The sequence below is a fragment of the Ischnura elegans genome, chromosome 1, assembly GCF_921293095.1.
Source record: "Ischnura elegans chromosome 1, ioIscEleg1.1, whole genome shotgun sequence".
Lineage (NCBI taxonomy): Eukaryota > Metazoa > Arthropoda > Insecta > Odonata > Coenagrionidae > Ischnura > Ischnura elegans.
In genome coordinates, this window is record NC_060246.1 from 132,229,648 (window position 1) to 132,250,196 (window position 20,549).

Sequence of the window (20,549 nt, forward strand, 5' to 3'; positions counted from 1 at the left end):
GTGTATTTTGAGTGTTTTTCGAGTAAATAGTAAATGTCTTTTACGAACTGTATTTTTTTTCTCAAAAAAGAACCGTCGGTTTTTTTCAATAACTCAATGTTTTGGTTCATATTTTGTTTTAGCTAGTTGAAAAGTTGTTTCGATTAAAATTCGAGGTTTTCGTTTTAATTTAAAAGCTATTGCTCGAAAAAACTATTTTGACCGACATTTTTATCGTCACTACTTTCGGTGTCCCCGTCACACTACCATCTCCGTCTATATCGCAGTCCTATCTTCATGGCCAGCCCTACGCTAGGGAGACTGTAGTGATAACAAGAACAACACACGCGACGGAATCCCGAGAAAATGTCAAGAGAACTTTAAATACGTCGAGAAAGCCTTTAAAACTTTCTATCGTCATCCACGTAGCTGTTTGTCACCCCTCATTTTTCTCATATGCCCGCAATTGGTGCCTTCCCGCACAGTGGCGCAGCGAGGGGGGGTTTTGGGGGATAAAACCCCCCCTAGAGCCCAGAAAATTTTTAAAGTTTAATCCATTTTACTTAATTGGATTGATATTACTGATAAAATTGTAAAAATAGTGAAATGATTGATGAATTATCCCTCAGAAAGCCATAAAACTCACCATTTATCTTAAAATTCCGCAATTCATTAATCTCGCACCTATTGCTTATCCTGGTGGGTATTCCATGCCCCCACACACACCGGTATTAGTTGCAACTTAACTCACAGCCTCAATTCCTGGTTGCGCCCCTGTTCCCGCATACCCATGCATTTGTACGAATAAGTTGTTCCAATAATTCTTTAGCAAATGTTTCATCAACGTCAGGCTTCACTTCGTCGAAGTAATTTACATTCATAATTATATTCTTACTTTTCCACTAAACTTAAATAGTTGCACAATATATTTCACCACTAAGCGGTATCATCGGATGCAGACATTTACATGATGACAATTATTACCTTGAAAAAGTCACCTTGAAAATGAGCATCTTTCACCGTCAGTGTTGGGTCCTGCTGAAAATGAAAAATTTGGCGATGTTGCACGCCACTCAGTGACGTTTTTTTGTCTTAAAATTTGAAATAACATGTTTATTGTATCATTAGATCGTATTGGTTCATCTCAACCCCTCTGCTATAGAACATACCCGTTGCATACTCCACATTCAGGCCCAATTCTTTATACCATTCTCTTGGGTATTCCCCGTGAATTTTTTTTCAAAATTTTCGTTTGCCCTTTTCAGATATGCGATATATTCTTGCAGCTATCGGGGTTTTTGACTGCATTCATTATTTTTTGTCAATAATCCTGCCTATTCATATATTTCTCGACGAAAGTTAATCTCGTCATACTGAAACACACTTCACCGATATGTTGCTTACTTTTTCTAGCCCGTACAAACCAATAAATGCATCAAAATCGGTATTACTGTAATATCATTGACTGGGTCGTCAATAAATACATCGGCGGCAATGGATGAATTGTTTTTCTGGAGAAGAAAACGGCTAAATCGTTATTTTAACGTTGTTTAATATTTTACAATAAAATCTGTCAGCACATCTCAGAGCGATTGAAAATTTTTCGCATGATATCAGGATGTCATCATTACTAAGAAATTTGAAAGACAAAATCAGTGAAAAAAATCTTAACCTCGTGATTCTAATGTAATGGATTTCGGGATTCCGGATTTGAGGTTTGACGCCGTAAAAGATACGATAGGGATGAAGCTCATATTTGTTTAGTAAGGTGTTAGTTTTCCACGTTCTTGTGATGAGAAATGGCCCTCATCTAATAAAAAATATGTCAGCGGATCTTTATTTTTTTCAAATTTAAGTGCCACGTACCGGGCAGATTTATTTTAAGTTTTTTTTCATATGACTTAAATGCAATATATTAAAATCAGAAAGGTTTGTCTAGTACTAAAGTATCAAAGAAATAACAAAAATACTGGAATAAATCGCCAACTCAAAAGTTGAATTCAATGTGTCACGTCTCTCGATCACAAAACATGTTATGCAAAATAGTAAGATGAAAAAGTGTCTCCTCATTCCACTTATGCGTTGACTTTATATGTCCATTTTACGGAGATAGGCTTCAATCGACGTCGTAGTTGGACGGATCACAGTTCACTTCATCCACGGCTTCTCCCCATGTCCAACCTTTTCATGAAATGACTGCGTTTTTGGTGTTTGGCAGGAAGAAACAAAGTACTCCACATGCTGAAAGGCCAAAAAATACTAATTAATGTGACAATCATCATCAGATAAAAGCGTTCGTACATTCTAAAAACCATTGCATACAATAACATAAATGCAATAAAACAGACATGATCTGTTTTAAACCGGTTTTTAACGGGTCATCTTTTGCATATAATTACAGTTTTCATGATCCAGATTTATACTCAGACGAAAACGAATGAATTTTCCTCAACCGTAATTATTTACTTACCGCTTTCCATATTAGATCTTATAGAATAACCCTAGTTGCCTATGCCATTTTTTTTAATTATTTACTTATATTAATATAAATGATATTAATTTTTTAAATTATTTCATTTAAAAAATTATTTTAGTTACATGTCTTATATTAATATCATTTTTCGTGGGTTTAAATAAATTTTGTTGAAAATTTTCGTTTCAATCCAGTCTTGATTTTCCTTTAAGACTTTCAGGAAATTAGCCTAGGTAAAATCCAAAAATTCTGCCCCTCGCTGGGTACGCCCAGGGCGCTACTGATTATTTATTTTCTTGTGATTATATCTTGCGAGTGAACCTTTTGTAAAGTGTTAAGCTTACAATCGGTTCGCTCGCACTTTATCCTCCGTACTCTTTCTATCCATAAAAAACGGTGTAAAGTATAAATAAATAGGTCTCGTACCACTTATGCGTGTATTTTTTATTCATTATCGCCATAAAGTATTATAATGCCGCAATCTCTTCTCCAAGTGGTTTAAATCATTTCCCTATTGCCTTGCATCAACCTTATAATTTTTAGTGGCCTGGCATATTTCTCTCTTCTTCAGCACTAACTCACATTTCTTTGTTTTCCTCATTCTGACGCAATAATCTCCTGTCGAGTCCGTCGCGTTCCCATTCCACCTCTTACCGGCTTCTTTTAAATCAGCCACACAAGGAGCCTGGGTGATGCTCTGCCGAAGTCGTTGTCCCCTCCACCAATTTGCTCCAGCATTCAACCTTCACCGATCGGTAACGATGCACCGTGTACCAGTAACAATCTCTTTTTTCCTTCCACTTGTTTATCAGGGAAAGCCTGAGAGCCTCTTGCAGACATATTTTTTTTGCGAAACCATACTCTATTTTATTCTATATTGAATCTTCTGGACTAAACTATGTGACCGGGACTATCATGAATGAAGGAATACCTTATTGATTTTACGTCCCTATTTTGGTCGTGCCGTAAGTCTTTCTTGTTTTTCTTGAGACAGGTGATATTTCTTTAAACCGAGAAGAGAAGAGTTTTTGTTTATCAACGGCTTGTAATCAGGTTACCTAACCCAGCGTTGAAACTTAATTAAAGGTAAAGTCACTATAAAAATTGCAAATATAATTATAAAGTCATCATACAAATAAATATTGCAAATTTTTCCTCAGGAAAGCACTCTAAGATCATATCCACCTTATGCCTATATCTCTGAAATAATTCCTATCATTCATGCATTCCATTAAATTAAAAATATTTGAGTAATTTAACCCTAAACAAAAATTTATGGATGATAAAATGAATAGTGGATCTTGATTTTGATGAAAGCCTATTTGATCTGTATGAACGTGTTTGGTTGACCTTTGAAAAAGAGGAATACTGTGGGAATGAAATAGTTCCTGCTGGAATTTGGTCTTTGAAGGTAAAATTAGACAGCTTGGGGAAAATTTACTATATCACGTACCAAACGAATAACGCCAGATAATGTCACAAAGAGAACGTAAAAAAAACCATCGACAAGTATCTCAAACACCATAACGAGTGCGGCTTAACTCGCCCTAACAGATGGTAGAAAAACGATATTGAAGACCTCAATTGGCGCTAACCATCGAGGCTATTTTGGAAGTTAAATTAATAGATACCAATTATTTAGTTTCACGCTTGTTTTCCCTCTCATAATGCCTGCTTAAATGGTCGGCTCTCAGGGGTCAGATTCTGGGTTCAGATGCGGAGACGGACGCTGCAAGACCTCTCGCCTGGCCGAGTTTCCGCATTGAAATAAGCCGAGAGGATGCCAGGAAAGCATATCCATCCTCTCATCTCCTCATTCTATCATTGCTGCACACGCTTCCTTATGTACCTATGGCTACAAAATCTAAACTTCCATCATGTAGTTCAGTTGCAGGCGAAAGAAATAAAAATTCCGCTTTTAGTTCATTTTTCCCACTAATCTGCGTTTGATGTCGAAAATAATTAAATATTGCAATATTGAAAACCATTTTAAGTGAGGTAAAATCGTGAGATTGGCTTTAGCTAATGAAAGAGCCCTTAAAGGTTTATACCCAGGTATTTTGACGGAAGGCGAGCTCAAAGCACGTCTTTAATTATTATTGACGGATTTTCTTAAGGAATTACCCGATTCTTTTCCCATCAACAATTCTCATTACAGGCTCCAAACCTCAATTTTTCTACACCACTTGTTCATTCTTAATTAAATAAAATTTTTCTGGAATAATTTCTGAAGATCATGCTAAAACTAACCCCAAGATAAGTTAAATAACTAATAAATCTAACCCCTAGATTATATTTAAGCGACTGCTTTTCAAGCACCTATTTTGGTGAATATTTACTCTATAGATTGAAGGTGCTTCTATCAAAAATTTATATTCAATTTAAGAATTCTGATATGCTTTAGTGATATTTTGATGGGAATCTTATTGGGAAAAATAAATATTGAAATTATCAAAATATTAAATTAAAGAAAATAAAAGGTGTACGGTGTAAGTTTTTTTCGCTTTTCTACTTTTATACTTAAAATGCGATATGTTAATGATAAGTTCAACATGGATAAATGATAGAATCCAATGTATATAGATGGTGTCTCTCACCTCCAACGACTCCAGCAGAGAGGAAAACCGGAATGGCGCAGTTCACATCCAGCAGGACACCAAATATTATATTACCACAAATAGAGCCTATATAGCTGATGTTCATTAAAATTGTCGTTGCAAGTCCCCTGTTTCGGATAAATACTCAGCATTAATACTTAAACATGCAGTATTTTATGAGTTTACTTTAGAATGAGCAGGCATCATTCTCGGATTATTCTATTTTTATTCTAAATGTATCACAGATTATCGCTATTTACAAACTTTTTTGGAAGGTTCAGTATTATATTTTGGTCTATGTGATATGCGATTATTTGAACTAAATGGCGATGTATATTTGCAGTAGGAATTTAAAAGTGTATTAAATATTTGCATGACTTATCAGCAGATTTTTTATCCGGGTGTTACTCGATTTAATTTCAATTTGGGAAAATAATATTGGTCAGAACAAGAATATATTTTTTTACCTTAGAGTTGCCGGGAAAAGCTCAATGATCACAGACATTAGAGTTGAAAAAGAAGCTGCATTGAAAGCTTGTAATAAGCATGATAACACTAAATTCTGCGTTGCTGATGTGACGAAATAGCTTCCTGCTCCGCAGCAAGCAGCAGACAGCATTGAGGTGACTGGAAAGAATATGTATAATGTTAGGTGCATGAGCTACCTTCTTGGAAAGATTTTTAATAGATCACATAGTCTCACAACCCCTGAGAGAAGTTCTATTTCTATTTTTTCATCGCTACCTATCTTGTAGTGAACATTTTTTCAATTCACGGAACATGTTTCTTAAATTTCAGTATTTTTTCAAAAAAGAGCTCACAAGGCTTAGAATTATAGAACTGGAAATGTCTTAATCTGGGCGGAAATAATAGCCTTGCTTTCTGTTTAGGCATAACGATCGTGAAAGTGATCCCTAAACATAACGAGGAATATGTGTCCTCCTTTAAAAGGCGTTATCCAATGATACAGGAAATTAGTTTTCCTTTTCTTGGGAGCAGTGGTTGGTGAGTTTTTTTTCACATTAGCCAATTTTAGTCGACTTACCAATCACTCTTTTCCTCCCAATCTTCTCCACGAATGCCCCAGTAAATATGGCGCAGATTATACACGCCGATCCGATGGAAAATGTATTTATAAACACCTGCGGCTGAATGGTGTCGTCCAAGCATTCGATGTCGGCGTTGCTAATGTTCTCGTTCTGCCAGTCCAGCATCCACTGCGGTGTCTTCATTTCCATGGCGACCACTTCGCAAACAGACGCGGTCTGATTCGGGTGGGCGGTTTGGAACTCCTCGAACCGATTGAAGAGCTCAGGAAACCACATCCCGAAACCAAAGTATCTGGAAAGTGAGGACACTAGCTTCAAACACTAGCCCGGATTATATTTAAGTGATTCCACAGTGAAACGAAGTAAATGTTATTTTTGCAAAACTTAAAATATACGTCTTTCTTAATTTACTCTCACCATTAACTATTGAAATTGGGTTTTTTGTCAAACATTTTACAATATTAAAAAAAATTAAAAATTAATCGGCCTATAAAGGCTTTTCTGGGCGTCGAAAAAACGTATACTGCAACTATAGTACCTACACCTCATGCTATTTTGTCTTAAAAAACTGATAAAAATCATGATAATGATGAAACAATATTCGCGATATAAAATTTTGGCTAATTAGCAATTTTGGAATACTTAGTCAAAATACGTTAGTAGAAAGAAAATGGCCCAAAGTCAACTTCACATGTAGATTATTATCATTAATTTAAAAATACAAGCATTTTATCGTCACATTCTTTGAACCCTAATTTTAGCTGGATGCCATCTATAAACGAAAAATTTTCTTAACATTATTCAATGTGAGACTGCGGATTTCATCAGTCAGTATGTATGGTGTACCTGGTATACCATATATGCATGGTGACCTAATAATCGAGGACCATAGGTGTATTGGGCTAATGTTTACATTGACCGCCAATTTCTAAACTCGGTCCACACCGTGAGTGTTGAAAATAACGTTCTCAGTTGAGGTATAGCTTCTAGTATTACATATCCATCGACGACTAGAAGCCTTTATATTTCTCACTTAATATCTTCTCGCGAAGGCCCGCCCTCTGTCCTTCGTACGGCCTTTTCCCACCCTCTTGTAATGCAGGGCTACTCACTCCGACTTACCGCGTAGGAGATCGTTGTAAATGTTATGCAAGATCTTCCGATTTAGTGGTTTTCACTCTGAGAAAGTATTGCTTGTTTCCTAAAATTGCAAAGGATATCTTGACGTGGTAATGAGCGTCTTAGAGTGAACCAAAAAGAAATTAAAGTCGCCTCACATAAAGAAAGCGTAGAGTGGAGAAAGATTTAAGAAAAATTTTATGTGTGGGAATATTTGCGTAAATCAATTATGTGTTGTCATTTTTAAAGTCAGTTCTACTAAAGGTGCGACAGTCTCCGTATTTTTCTGACTTCCAACTTCACGTGAGCAATGTTCAACGGCAGTGGAATTAACTTCCTTGTGCCTTGACCATTAAGTACTCGCTAAAAGTGATTCGCGTGATGGTCGACCACGAAACAACCTCATAAATACTCACTTCCATTTTAAAAGCAAGTCACTCCGCAAGACCAGAGATACGATTACAGTTTATGTATTGGTAAAAGAAAATGTTATTTGGCTTGGTGGTGGAGTTGTGAAATACAATGATCTGTGTGCGACAGATAAATCACAGTCCGAACAATCAAGGAACAACTGAGGTCGGCTAGATTGACGACCATCTAGCACTCATTGTTCCAGAAGATTCTAAAAAGGTCAATTCTTCCAACGATCTCGCTGATGTAGCCATCAGGAGTATCTGTGGTTTATTTTTAAAAAATGAAATAGATTTTATGCTGCATGAACCTGAAGACCTTCATGTAACACTTACCTACCACGCAAAAAACATTCAAACCTTCATGTTTTAAGTCCTTCCAAGTTAAAATCAGTTCTAAACAATGCTATGAGATGCGAACTATCATTAAAGCATTTTGTTACGCTCAGATTTTCTTCAACTCTCTTTAACAGCCAACAACGTTGCAACGCAGCATGCTGAAGCGTAAGGCTTCTTCGAAACGCCTCATATAATTCCACTGAAATTCATGATTTTCGAAACAATTTGTCAATTGACATATCTTTCATGACTTTGTACAAAATATAACGTATAATGCTCATCCGAAATGAATTGTATTTGCTACCAAAGGCGGATCCAGGATTTTTTCTGTGGGGTAGGGTCTGACAAGCAAACTGTTTTCTCGTATTTGGGATTGAACAGTGAACACAATATGCAACAATTACTCTACGAAATATACTATTAAATTTAATATAAAATTTATTTATATATGAAATGTATTAATTTATTAATTTTTGTATTAAAAATCTCGTCTACCTCTTGAGCCATGCCCCCCGCCCCCTAAATCCGCTTATCCTACCATCCATTTCCTTCCATGTTCTTCAGACCTTCCCCTTATCATGCTCCTGTCCCTAACAAAGGGCAACTTTCCCGCAGTATTTATACTTGGAGATATCACATGACTGCGTGCCAATAGAATAATGCTTTACCTTCATTATCACTCGGCAACGTCTATTTTCTCTTGATAAGTATTTACGCGCATCATCTAAATTGGTCTATAGTTCAAAATTTTCTTTGTTTAAATTAATCACGAAAAGTATTCTCAGGAAAAATCATTTTCCTTGTCCGGGATTCAAACCTGAATTTGCGAATTATCCCTTTCTTACCTAGTGCCGTTTCTGGGAGAAATCAAATTTCAATATTTTTTATTTTGAAAACTTGAAAATTTTACACTCAATGATAATTATCCTGGCAGCTAAATATTTCGTCATTAAAATTTACACTAGAAAATAATATTTAGTTTAGGTATCTCCTGGATAGAGCTGAAAGTTTAAACATTTTTGATGTCGCTTAGAAGCAACATTGGGTTATAAAGGGTTAAGGGTAAATGATTTCAGTTCCGTGGAAAAGTGCTCTTTCGGGTGATTCCGCGGAGGTAGGTAAGTGCCTATATTTCTGGCTAATCCGCTGTTATTCCTTTAACGATATTTGTTGATAGTTAAAAAACATAATATCGCCTTCATTTTTTGCCGTAAAATTACTTTACATCATGACGTGAGCTTTTGCAGTGTGGTTTTTCACCTTCGTACTACCTATGAGGTCATTTACGGTTGAATATTTTGCTGGTTAGTACTAGAATATTTTTTTTCGAATGTGCTCTAAAATGGAAATATAAAGGTAAATAATTAATTCATCCTTCATTTGGCTGTTTTTATTGAGTATAAATACATAAATTTAGCACGAACCTATTATTCTCCTATGCCTATCTCTATTCAGGGAAAATAATTTTTCCCATGAGTAATTTTGTCACTCATATTTGTTTTTATGTGTAGATCATCATGAGAGAGTGAATAGAAGAACAATGTCTTAGTGAATTTCTTGGATTTGTGCCAGAAGCTGATATTTCCCTCAGACCTAGGACCCCCTTCTTTTCCGAAATAACGAAAAAACACACCACTTGACTCTTTACTCGCTTATCGAGCTTTTTGTACTACCTATCGGCTCACTACGCGCACTATGTTTCCTCTCGCATGGCGTTCGGAGAATTCTCTGAGGCGATCGCGTATATCGTCTTTGGCATGAGTCTCATGCACGATCAATCGTCATTCATCAAGATCCTCAACCGCTGGATCGTCATTGCGAAAGAGTATTCGCCTTCCGTCCCCCGCAGCGAGTGCCCAAGATGACACCCTCAGGACGTCTTCATCGAAAGGCCTTGAAGCATATTTCTTTGCTGTTGTAAACAAACCTAGACCCACTCATCAGGACGCGGTTTATTCCATAGCATCTCTTACAGCCGAGCGCATAACGTTGTCCAAGGGATATCCCGCCTGTAGCAGGTCTTTTACGTCGCCATGGGATTTAAAAGCGCTGCATTTTTAGTCGTCGTTTAGGAGTTCACCCAGATTTTGACTGGCAGCTTTTTTTCGGCAGAAATGGATAATATAGTGCCATTTTTACCGTCGAGGTAACCTTGAAGCAGCCCTAAACTGGCGCGCTTGAATATACATTATCTAAACAAATCATTTCACGAAATTAGTTGTCTTAACATGATATGCTCGCGATAATTATTCACACATTTATCTTGGTATTTTACCCTATTATTTTAATAAAATATTGTTGATTACGTTTCTCTTTGCCAGGTATAGCAGACGGGGAAGGTTTCCACAGTGCTTGAGAAGGGATTCTGTTTAGCATTGGATGCATAGAATTGTGCATAATATTTAAGAGGCTTTTAAAATTTAATCGAGATATTAAATTTTAATTTTTTTGGTTGGTTTATTTTCAGCAATAAGGACGAAAATATAAGCTGCAAGATGTCATACTTGCGTAAGCTTTCCTTATGATATGCTTGCGTTGGGAAAAACAGGTCTTGTAAACTTGAAGGGAATAATGTTATGATAAATTAACTTACGAATGAGTAATGCTGCATGAATACTTATCTTTAATGAGCAAATTTGTGATTACTGCTGGCTCACCCGAGCTGAAGAGAGAAGAGGCCGAGTAGGCCTATCATTGTATTTTTTAGAAGAGGAGGCCGGAACAGATCAGCCATTTGGTTCAACATTGCCATTATCCTTGACATTACGCTCTCCGTCTTCTGCTCAACATTTTCTGCATTCCAGCCACCGTCGCTCTCAAATGAACTATCCATCTCCAGCCGCTTAACCTGAAAATTGCCGGAAATAAATTTTAATTTGTGAAGAATTCAGGCATAACTGCGGTGGTAATTGTAGAGAAAGATGTGAATGAAAAATTGTATATAATATTGGGAATATAATTACGATAATCTGCCAGTGAGTGAGGAGAAGACAAATGAAATATATTATATTTCTGTCAAAATGGGAAATAATTATTCTACCTGGAGATGTTGTTGGAGTAAGGAATGGAAGCATGACATGTAGCTGTTAAACTTCTTTTGAAAGGTTAAAAATCTACCAACTTTTCCGGCAGTCTTGATATATTTATTCGCTTTTAAGTACCTACAGAAAATGAGGGGAGTAAATTCAGTCACCAATGAAAAGGACTGGAGGATAGCGAATGTGCATGCTATTGTATAAACATAATTCATAACATTTGGAGCTAAGGACAACGGACTAAAAAAGAAAAAAGTAATGGTTAAATCTGTGAAAGATTCTTGAATAAGCTGTGAAATACCTTCAAGGATTTATAAATTAACTCCGTTAACTAATAAAAAATGTTTAAAAGTTCGTGGGCTGGCACCAAATTTAACACCGAATTCCAAATTCACTGAAACAGTTTGGTGTAAGTTGATTGCTTTGAACTGAAAAAGGGTTCTACTGATGAAGAAAGATTTTCTCCTCACCGGCTGTATGTCTATCACTTTATATTTCATGATATCGTGCTTTTCGCCATAGAAATGAATCATCGCTAGTTAGTCATTCATTCCCTTTGGTATTTGGAAAGCCAATATGCCTCTAGTTCTAAAATACTGCGTTGGTGTTGGACTTTTCTTACGATAATTGCTGCAGAGATAGATGGATTGGCTTTGCTGAAAATGAAATATTGGTCAGTTCCCTAAATCTCTCTTAGCTACACACAGAACACACGATTCCCCGTTGTTCAATTTAATGGAAGCTTCTTCAAAGTATAAATTTGACCAAAAAATTACTAAATAAATTATGAAAAAATTAATTAACTTTATTAATAAGTAAAAACGTAAGCGAAATTCAAGATTATAAGCAAATCATTAACATTTTAAGCCATTTTGGTAAATATGCTATTTCCACATGGTAAAAAGTTTACTCTAAATTGTTTCAACTATCCAAACCCTAGTTACACAGTCTGTTGGCCCAAAACGTCCCCTTTCCCAACGATGCCTTCCAAAAAACAACGTTGGGCCAACAGACTGTGTTACTAGGGAATTTTTATCGAAATCCATCAAAGGTCACCCATCCCTCAATATTAGGTCTTACCGGATAGGTGTGGGTCGGCCTCCCCGTGTTGAAGTGGTAAATTTGCTTGAATACTTCGAGAGCTTCGTCATGCCTCCCCTTGCCTAGGAGAAACGCCGGGGATTCTGGGAAGTAGTAGATGGCTAAGATGGACAGTATGGAAGGGAGGGCCGACACTGCGATGAATATCCTCCATGAATTATACCGGAAGCCAATATCTCTGGATCCCAGGAGCCATGGACGCGGGATGATAGCCCAGGCTACCACTGAAACATTTTGAATTGCATCCTTTTTGCTCTGTCATCACCGGAACATCTCATTTCGTCTTTATTTCAAACCATCATTATGGCGTACGCTTATTTTTTCATTTTAAACCATTTATTACCATCAGTTTTTTTACCGCTGAACAAAAGTTAAGTTAGATATACTAGTTTCTGATTAATGATAAAACAATTCTTGGAGTATAGGTCATATAAATGGGTAATATACATGACCTATACTCCAAGAATTATTTTATCATTAATTAAATGAGGTTAAGATAAGAGGAAAAAGAAAATCTAGTTTCTAATTGAATCCATCGAGCTTTTGAGTTAATATGGAACATGAAGTATTTCGGTAACTCTTAATAAACAAGTTTTATAAATGCTTTTCGATAAAAACTATTCAGATCAAACGGATAATTGTAAATCCGACGCAAAAATAGACATGTGAAAAATTATCCACACAGAAAAACATTGTTCTGATTGAGAATCATAAAATTAGGGGCACAATGTAATTTTTTGCAAAAGAAATGCAAATAATCGTTGAAAACATATACCGACAGGAGGCATCCCCGAGAACTACCCTTTGCGCAACATAGTTTTAATAAGTTTTCGAATGATTTAATAAAGTTTTGATTGAATAACACCTGTATGTACTTACAGGGAACTAAAACAGTCCCAAGGGCCCAAAAAACTTCCGTCCAGCAAAGGGCTCGGCTCCGGTATTTGGATGAGTGAAGTTCCCCTAAGTATGGATAGCATATTGGAATGGCTGCCAAATTTCTGATAGATCAAGAAATAAAAAAGAGCATCATTATAAGAGGAAATTATGTATAATGTTAAAGTAATAAAATTAATTCTGTAAATCATCATCATAATCCGTAAATGTTAGATATCTCTAAATAAATCATTATTCATAAAAAAAAAGACCGAGGTCCTAGATGAAACTTGGGTGACAAAATGTCGAAAGGAGCACCATTGAGGGCAATAATCACTCATTTTGAATTCATTTGTCTTTGGCTAAGAGGAAAGAAAACTTAGGGCGTTCACATAGGTACTGTGATTTCAAATTGTCTGGAAGGTATAAAAATGTCGTGGCTTCATCCCTGAAGCAAAATTCCAAAACTTTGACCACTTGAAAATTGCCCGTCACAATTATTTTCATTTTTATGGTGTCACTATGTAACATCGGTAAAAAGGTATGCAGATGGATGGTAGGTATGCGTTTTTTTAGACAGTCTTAAATATTATGAAGTTATTCTTCTCTTTGCTTGTGTGAAATCTATTCTGTACTTCAATGGTATTTTTCGGGAAAAAATTCCTCTTCTTTGGATAATGTGCGATTATGGTAACCAGTTATATTGGGTGAGGAAGGTGCGGAAGGAGTTGGAAGAAAGACGAGAAAGGAGGGATATTGACTTTTCATTCAGTGGTCGTTATTGAACTGCAGCTACTGCATATGGTTACTCTTACATATATATCGTTATGGTAAATTAAGAAGAAAAAAATTGAGATAATATTATGGTAAATATTGCGAATCAACCATTTGATTATCATTTATTTCCTGGCGATTGAATCTTCAAAATTACCATCGAGTGCTTTTAACAAAATGGAGTTATCCATCATGCAGCTAGAAATAAAAGTGCTGCAACTCCACATAAAATAATTTCGGGAACATATAAAATTAACTAAATTTTTTGTGCTAAGGAATAAGTACGAAGTGTTTGAATTGACTGAATAGCTTTATGGTATACGCATAGGTCACACCAAAAATCAAGGTGATTCTATAGTGTAGAGGGAGGATTTTTCTTTGTACATTATCACAGGATTCCCTTCTAATTTTAGAATTTTGTCTTGCCTTAAAGGAATTAATTAATCCTTACAAACTGAAATTAATGTGCTAACAACCCACTCGTTGAAAGGATAACGGATAACTTTCACGTAAGAGGTAATGAAGATGAGAATTTATGAATGGATCTGTATCCCAACTTATACTCAATGCCTCCATCCCCATTCTTACCCCCTTCAGCAGAGATTTTTGCTTTAAGTATAGACTTGAGATGAACCTAAATGGTGTGCACACATGTAGTTGATCTACCACCTTTTGAGGTTACTTTTTATTACCGGGCGCGTTAGGTTATTCTAAGTGTATATGTATGATTGAAGCTTACGTAAATCCTGTTATTAATCTAAGGATAAAAAATGGCCAGAATGACTGCATGAAGCTGGACAGTATGGCTGCGACGGCATCGATGGCGAGAGCCGTTAAGATGACCGATCTTCGACCCCAGGAATCCGCCAACTTTCCCCATATGCAGGCACCAGCCAGGGACCCTGAGGAAAAATACAATGACATCAAATATCAATTCATATTAAATATTCGTGATTCATGAACTGATGATTCTGTTAAAAACTATTTCAATGTGCTGCTGGGAAGATGTTCCTAGCTCCAAAGCCTGTGAGCTAAATAAAGCACGTAAGAATTTGTCTCTCACTTCGAATACTATGATTAGAATCAATCATTATAGGAGGTCTTAAAAAATTCTTTGCAGTCAACTAACAGATGACAAGACTCTAGTAGGTGAATCAGGGGGAAGGAATTAAGTCGAATACTTGAAATTATAAATTATATTTTTTTTACTGAAACTTTAAATAGACACCAAGAAAACAAAAATCACATTGGTAGTATGGAATAAAAGTGGAGAGATTACGAATTCATAAAGAGTTCTGCTAACTTCTTAGCAATTTAGAGTATGATAACATCTGTTCCTCTGAGTTCAAAAGAAGAATCGCATTAGCCTAGAAAGCTTTCCAATTTTTTTTTTTTTTATTCTCCAAGTATATGATTGCATTATTATTGAGACACGGAATCCTGAAATATTTGCGTGGCGTTGGCTGACATATGGATCCCAGATATGGGCACTATAGAAGAGGGAAATGACTACACCTGAAGCTGCAGAAATATGGTTTTGTAAGAGAGTTAAAAGAACAAAATGGACCGATGGAAAAAACTAATGAGTTAGAATTTAACCAAGTCCATGCAGAAGAAGAGCTGTTTTAAAATGTGAAAATTAGAAAAGCAAACCTTTTCGGGCACTTATTCAGACAGATCAACTTCATAAGTAGCCCTCCATAAAACACTGCCTAAGGTTTCCGGCTTAAGCGTAAGGAACCTCAATAGAAATAAGATCTGATAATTCTCTCTAAACGTATAGTGTATATTTATGAACACTGGTCATTGTTTCTATACTGCTATACCACTGCTTTGACAACGGGCTTTAATTTGATATGTCCTATGAGCTGCATCTACACCCAGCATTATTAATTATTATGATACATTGCATCCTTTATTGTGGGGAAAAAGCGATAACTTGAGTCCTCGAAATTCAATAAAAAATAGCGGTGGGATGGAAGGTACTGGTGGAGCTAATTACAGTGGGAGGAGAAAAAACTTCCAAATGGGATTGAAATTTGCGCCCAACAGCCTTTTCATCTCAGCAAGACCCTCCTTTGGAGCTTGATCGATCAAAATCGGAATAATCCTTGGCGAAATAAATCACACTGCTACGGCAGAAGAGGGTCTAAAATAATACCTACTGTCATATCCTGGCCGTAAACCATGGTAACAGGTCAATCTAATAACTTATTAATATCAATTCTCTGAACTAACATTATTTTCATATCTTGACCTCGGAATACATGGGAAACATAATGTTTACCTTCCATTGCTGCATATATTCTAAAGTCAGACAGCAATTCGATATTAAGTTGCTTCCTTATCCTGATAAAAATGTATGATGAGGGCATTATAATTTGATAATTACAAATTTTCACACGATCATGACTAAGGCTGCAGCTAAATATTTTGTTAAAAGTTGAATTTTCTCAAGAAATAGCCAACTAAAACTTTAATATATGATCAAAAATGTATTTTTATAGCGTATAAACTGATTGCAAAACGTAGCTTGGCCTCAGGCATTTTTCCCGGCGAAGTACTGTTTTTCATAGCAGATTCTCACTCGTCGTATTCCTAAATTTCTTCTCTGTTGTGTCATTACTAGACCTAAAGGATGTCACTTCGTTTTCATTTGTCTTTTCTACAGGTTCCAATCTTGATATTTTTGTTCCATATTTTTTCCAGGTTGATAATTAAAGATTTATTTCTACGTTGAAAAGAACTTGAAATTCTTCAGTACTAAATTAAGTATTAGCTTGCTATGGAAGACTTTTACCGATGAAAGTTGATGAATTGAGGAGACCCTTGTCGTACGAAGTCATCCGAAGGTCACATTCCGCCGAGGGTAGAAGGTAGCTTATGCAAAATGTCTGGAAAGCACAAGCAATGTAATATACACCGATGGCAGTCATAACACCAATCTGGAATTTTCCTTGACCTGGAGAAAATAAATTCTTTCATTAGAAGCCATTTTGGGCTTAAAATTAGATATCTGTACAGAGTAATTTATGCTCTACAGTTATTTTAAATCTATTTTCACATAAAAGTAAAAATGGAGACAATATTTTAAGAAAAAATACTTCTTACGCCTTTAACTGTCTTCCAAGAGTTTGATTGTTAATAAATACCCTCATAATGGCGGAAAATAGTTTTTTGTATCCCTAGAAATGACACTCATCACCTAATTATTCTATAGTCACCTTGTCTTTCTGGTTTCTAACACATTTACCCATTTATTTATGTGCATTTCTTCAGTGAATTTCCAAGATTTCCATGAAAATGGCCCATTTTCGATGGCAGATTTCCTAGCCCCGATAGCTATTTATTTATCCATGGACCTTATCATAAAAATAACCTTTATAAGTATCCGGAGTGGTAAAACTTGTGGTCGGATGCCGTGGAGGTATTTCTACGCATTCTCGCGATCTAATTAGCAACTATTCTTTTACCTCGGTGGATAGTAATAAATATTTTGCCTGTTCCCGTTTTCACGGAGCTGATTGCAAAACGTAGTGAATTGTGAAGCAGTTAGTTGTCAAAAAAGCAATTTCCATTGATTGATTCATAGTCCTTCTGAAAATTTTCCTGCACTTTCCATAGTGGGTTTTCATCATTTTCAGCTAAATCGGTACACGTTATTGATTTTAATTTATCAGGATCAAATACTTAAATGCCCTAATGAGATAAAAATTAATTGATTGCTTGGTGAATTTTTAACTTAGCACGTAAAACTCGACGCGGTGATCGTGTATGTGGCCTACCATTTTCTCGCTTTGGGGGAAAGAAACCGAAACGCCACAACGAAAACAACTTCCTACAAATGTTCTCGATGATCGTTTTTCAGGTGAATATTCCGATAAAGAGGTTCTCCATGCCTCGTCCCGACACAAGGCACGACGTGTTTTTAGGAGCTTGGCGATTTTCGGTTCACACTTCATTGCTTGCTCGTGAATATTTGGCCAAAGACAATATCGTAACAATTCCCCAGCCTCCATAATCGCCAGGCATGGCTCCGAGTGACTTTTCGCCGTTTCCAAAAGTAAAGACAACCTTAAAAGGCCGTCGTTTTACAAGCAAAGATGGCATTAAAAGGAATCGCTGATAGGGCTACAGGTTATCCCAAAGATCGAGTTTTGAGAAGTGTTTCCAGGATTGGAAGAAGCGCTAGCAGAATTGTATAATATCTAATGAGGGTTATTTTGAAGGCGATAACATTAATGTAGATAGTAAATAAACATATTTTCAAGTGCTAAAATTCCCGTTATTTTCTGAACACACCTCGTACACTAGGGGTACACGCCAATCGCGCGGCACACAGGAGCGCGCTCTATAGTTTCGCTGCATTCGCGCGGCTTGCGCCGGCTAATCTGGGGGTGTGCCATTTTCCGGGCGATCCCGTCCAAGTCGCGCACCGATCAGCTGACTGGCCTTGGCACGGCACCCGCTTTCGCTGCATCACCATTGACAATCTTACGAGAGATACGTCGACCTTTCGGTCTGGCTGGCAGAGTTAGTATTATAGATGGACCGTAGGGATTGTTGTGCTTGAAATCACTTTCACCATTGCGTGACAGGATTCAGTGTGTGTCTTCATAATCAAGAGTCTTCGCATATCTTGATCATCGCGTAAATATATGAAAACTGTTCGGATAAACTTGCCATGAAATAATTACACGGCCTGATCGGAATTCTAATACGGATATTCCTAAGGCCGGGGAGGTATGATTTGCAAGTACCAGTTTCACCATCGGATCATCATTTTCAGTTTGGCGATGACTCCGTAATTACGAGAATACATGACAGGATATCAGGGGACCACACATCGAATCTCGGACAAGGGAATTGATTCTTTCACATCCATTTTCTTATTTTGGTGCTACATCATTAAGTAGGAATTTTCGTAGTTTCTGGCATAATTTATAAGAAATAAAATAATAAGAAACAAATGATAAGAAATGAAATAATAACGTAATAATAAAATAATATAGATCCGTGGATTTGAGCATGTGACGAACGATTTCAGTGTAACAAACGTATTCTTAATAAGCTGTTTAATTTAAGTATTTTCCAATGTGTTCCTTTATATTTACGATGAACACACTATCGTATAGAGTAATACCCTGGCAATCAACATACTATTCATTAATCATTACCTTAATTATTTCAGAAGTTTTTTTATTCGCTGCATCAGTGATCTCATACATCACAGGTATTAAATCCACAATGCCCTTTTGAATGATAGATATTTCAAATGTGAGATAGGTTTTTTATAAGCTATTAATAACCCTTGATATATTTACACTAACCTGCCGTTTGAATGGCGGTCTCGTAATCCACTGCAGTCGCTGAAAATAGAAATGAAAGATTTAAGTTTATCCTCCATATCGTCAAAATAGTTAGGGCAAGCAAATGCCACCGCCAACATTTTTGAGCGATAAATTTTTCTTTGCAGAAGTGTTGAAATCGCGTGTATTATAAAGATTTTTCGTTCCAGCGGATCCATATGGTTGTAATAAATCAATCAATCAAAAAATAAGTTGGGCACGAAAAACTAAGCTAACAAGCAGCTTTCTCCGATCGATCGTCTTCCTTCTTCTTTTCTTCATTTGGAGGGCACACCACCGAATTCAAATTCGTGTTGGGCGCCATTGAAAACTTCTCCCTTTGTTCACGAGTGTCGTGAGCGTATAGGTACCGAAAAACTATGTCTCTTGATATCACCTACCTGATATAGAATTCCCATGTTCCAGGAGAGCTTTTGACTTCATCGTGAGAACAAACACCCTTCACAGCCAACCGGATGTACCCCACTTGTGCTTTGGTTTCTTTTCACTGTGCGTATGACAGTTTATTGCCTCACAATCCATCTTCCCGCCGCGCAATGTGTTTGCTTGTGCTCCTGCGTGGAGCGCCGAGGTCTACCTCCCGCTAAGCCCCCGATGTTTGTGACGCTGTGATGTCGACGCGTATACTTTGATAGGGTAAGGGGCCAGGGATTGGCCTATATCAGTAATGGTTTTATTGAAGGTCTATGAAGATTGTCCTCCGATCCACCGTTGACGCAACGAACAGGCTAGCCTCTTCAAGTCACTCGCACACTTGACCTCCGAGGTCACTTTTGGGAGGAGGAAGGAACGGCTCTCTAGCGTAGGGGTGCATCCCTAGGTTAATCTATCTCGTTTACAGCGTACGTTGGTCGCACGTGTGACAAATCTCTGCGGCGACTGAGTGAACCAGAGTTTGCGTATAAATTCGAGCAGTATAACCAGTGAGCCTACTCCCGCGATTAGCTGTTTTGATTGGCGCTAATTTAAAGATTAAAGCGAATGTATCTATTAAGATACGAGTTACCTAAAGTAACATTATCTATCGTATTAAATGAGTCAATTCCCTACGAGCACATTTTTTTATTCATTTAATGATGCGTAAGCTGACTGCCGAAATTATCTCTACGGAAGATTTAACACTTTCCCGGCGAACAATATGTATAAACTCTCCTCGGGATTCCGCGCGGGTAATATTATGTAAGAGCGCTGACGTTTCGGTTAGCCGTGAGAATGGGTAACGAGTCGGTACCCGAAACGTCGGCGCTCTTGCATAATCTTATCTTACGCGGAATCCCGAGAAGAGTTTATACATAGCTCGACGGAGATTAGGCGCTGAAATCGAGCGCTAAATGTTAGCTGAGAAGCGTGGCAATCTTTATATCATATCGATAGCATGAGTGATAGCTCATCATCAGTAAACGCAAGGTGAAGTGCTATCTACACTTT

The 20,549-nt window shown here is 36.9% G+C and overlaps 1 protein-coding gene across 1 annotated transcript; it reads right to left on the minus strand.

The window, feature by feature from the left end:
* Positions 1–1,223: 1,223 nt before the first annotated feature.
* Positions 1,224–19,467, minus strand: LOC124170134 (synaptic vesicle glycoprotein 2C-like). Its single transcript, XM_046548832.1, has 11 exons — positions 19,338–19,467; positions 19,083–19,121; positions 16,553–16,714; positions 14,492–14,654; positions 12,982–13,103; positions 12,082–12,326; positions 10,624–10,814; positions 6,095–6,390; positions 5,517–5,676; positions 5,050–5,177; positions 1,224–2,220 (listed from the first exon to the last, which is right to left on the minus strand). The coding sequence occupies exons 1-11, from the start codon at positions 19,423–19,425 to the stop codon at positions 2,165–2,167; spliced, it is 1,650 nt and encodes a 549-aa protein (XP_046404788.1). The 5' UTR covers positions 19,426–19,467; the 3' UTR covers positions 1,224–2,164.
* Between the last annotated feature and the right edge of the window lie 1,082 nt (positions 19,468–20,549).

What these genes read in the sequence shown, in the direction of transcription:
- LOC124170134 (XM_046548832.1), bottom strand. Translation starts at nt 19,425, where the DNA reads ATGGCGCCCAACACGAATTTGAATTCGGTGGTGTGCCCTCCAAATGAA. An exon ending in GACCGCCATTCAAACGGCAG is followed by an intron (nt 16,715 to 19,082) that starts GTTAGTGTAAAT and finishes TATTTTCTCCAG; the next exon opens with GTCAAGGAAAATTCCAGATT. An exon ending in GGCCGACCCACACCTATCCG is followed by an intron (nt 10,815 to 12,081) that starts GTAAGACCTAAT and finishes GGCAATTTTCAG; the next exon opens with GTTAAGCGGCTGGAGATGGA.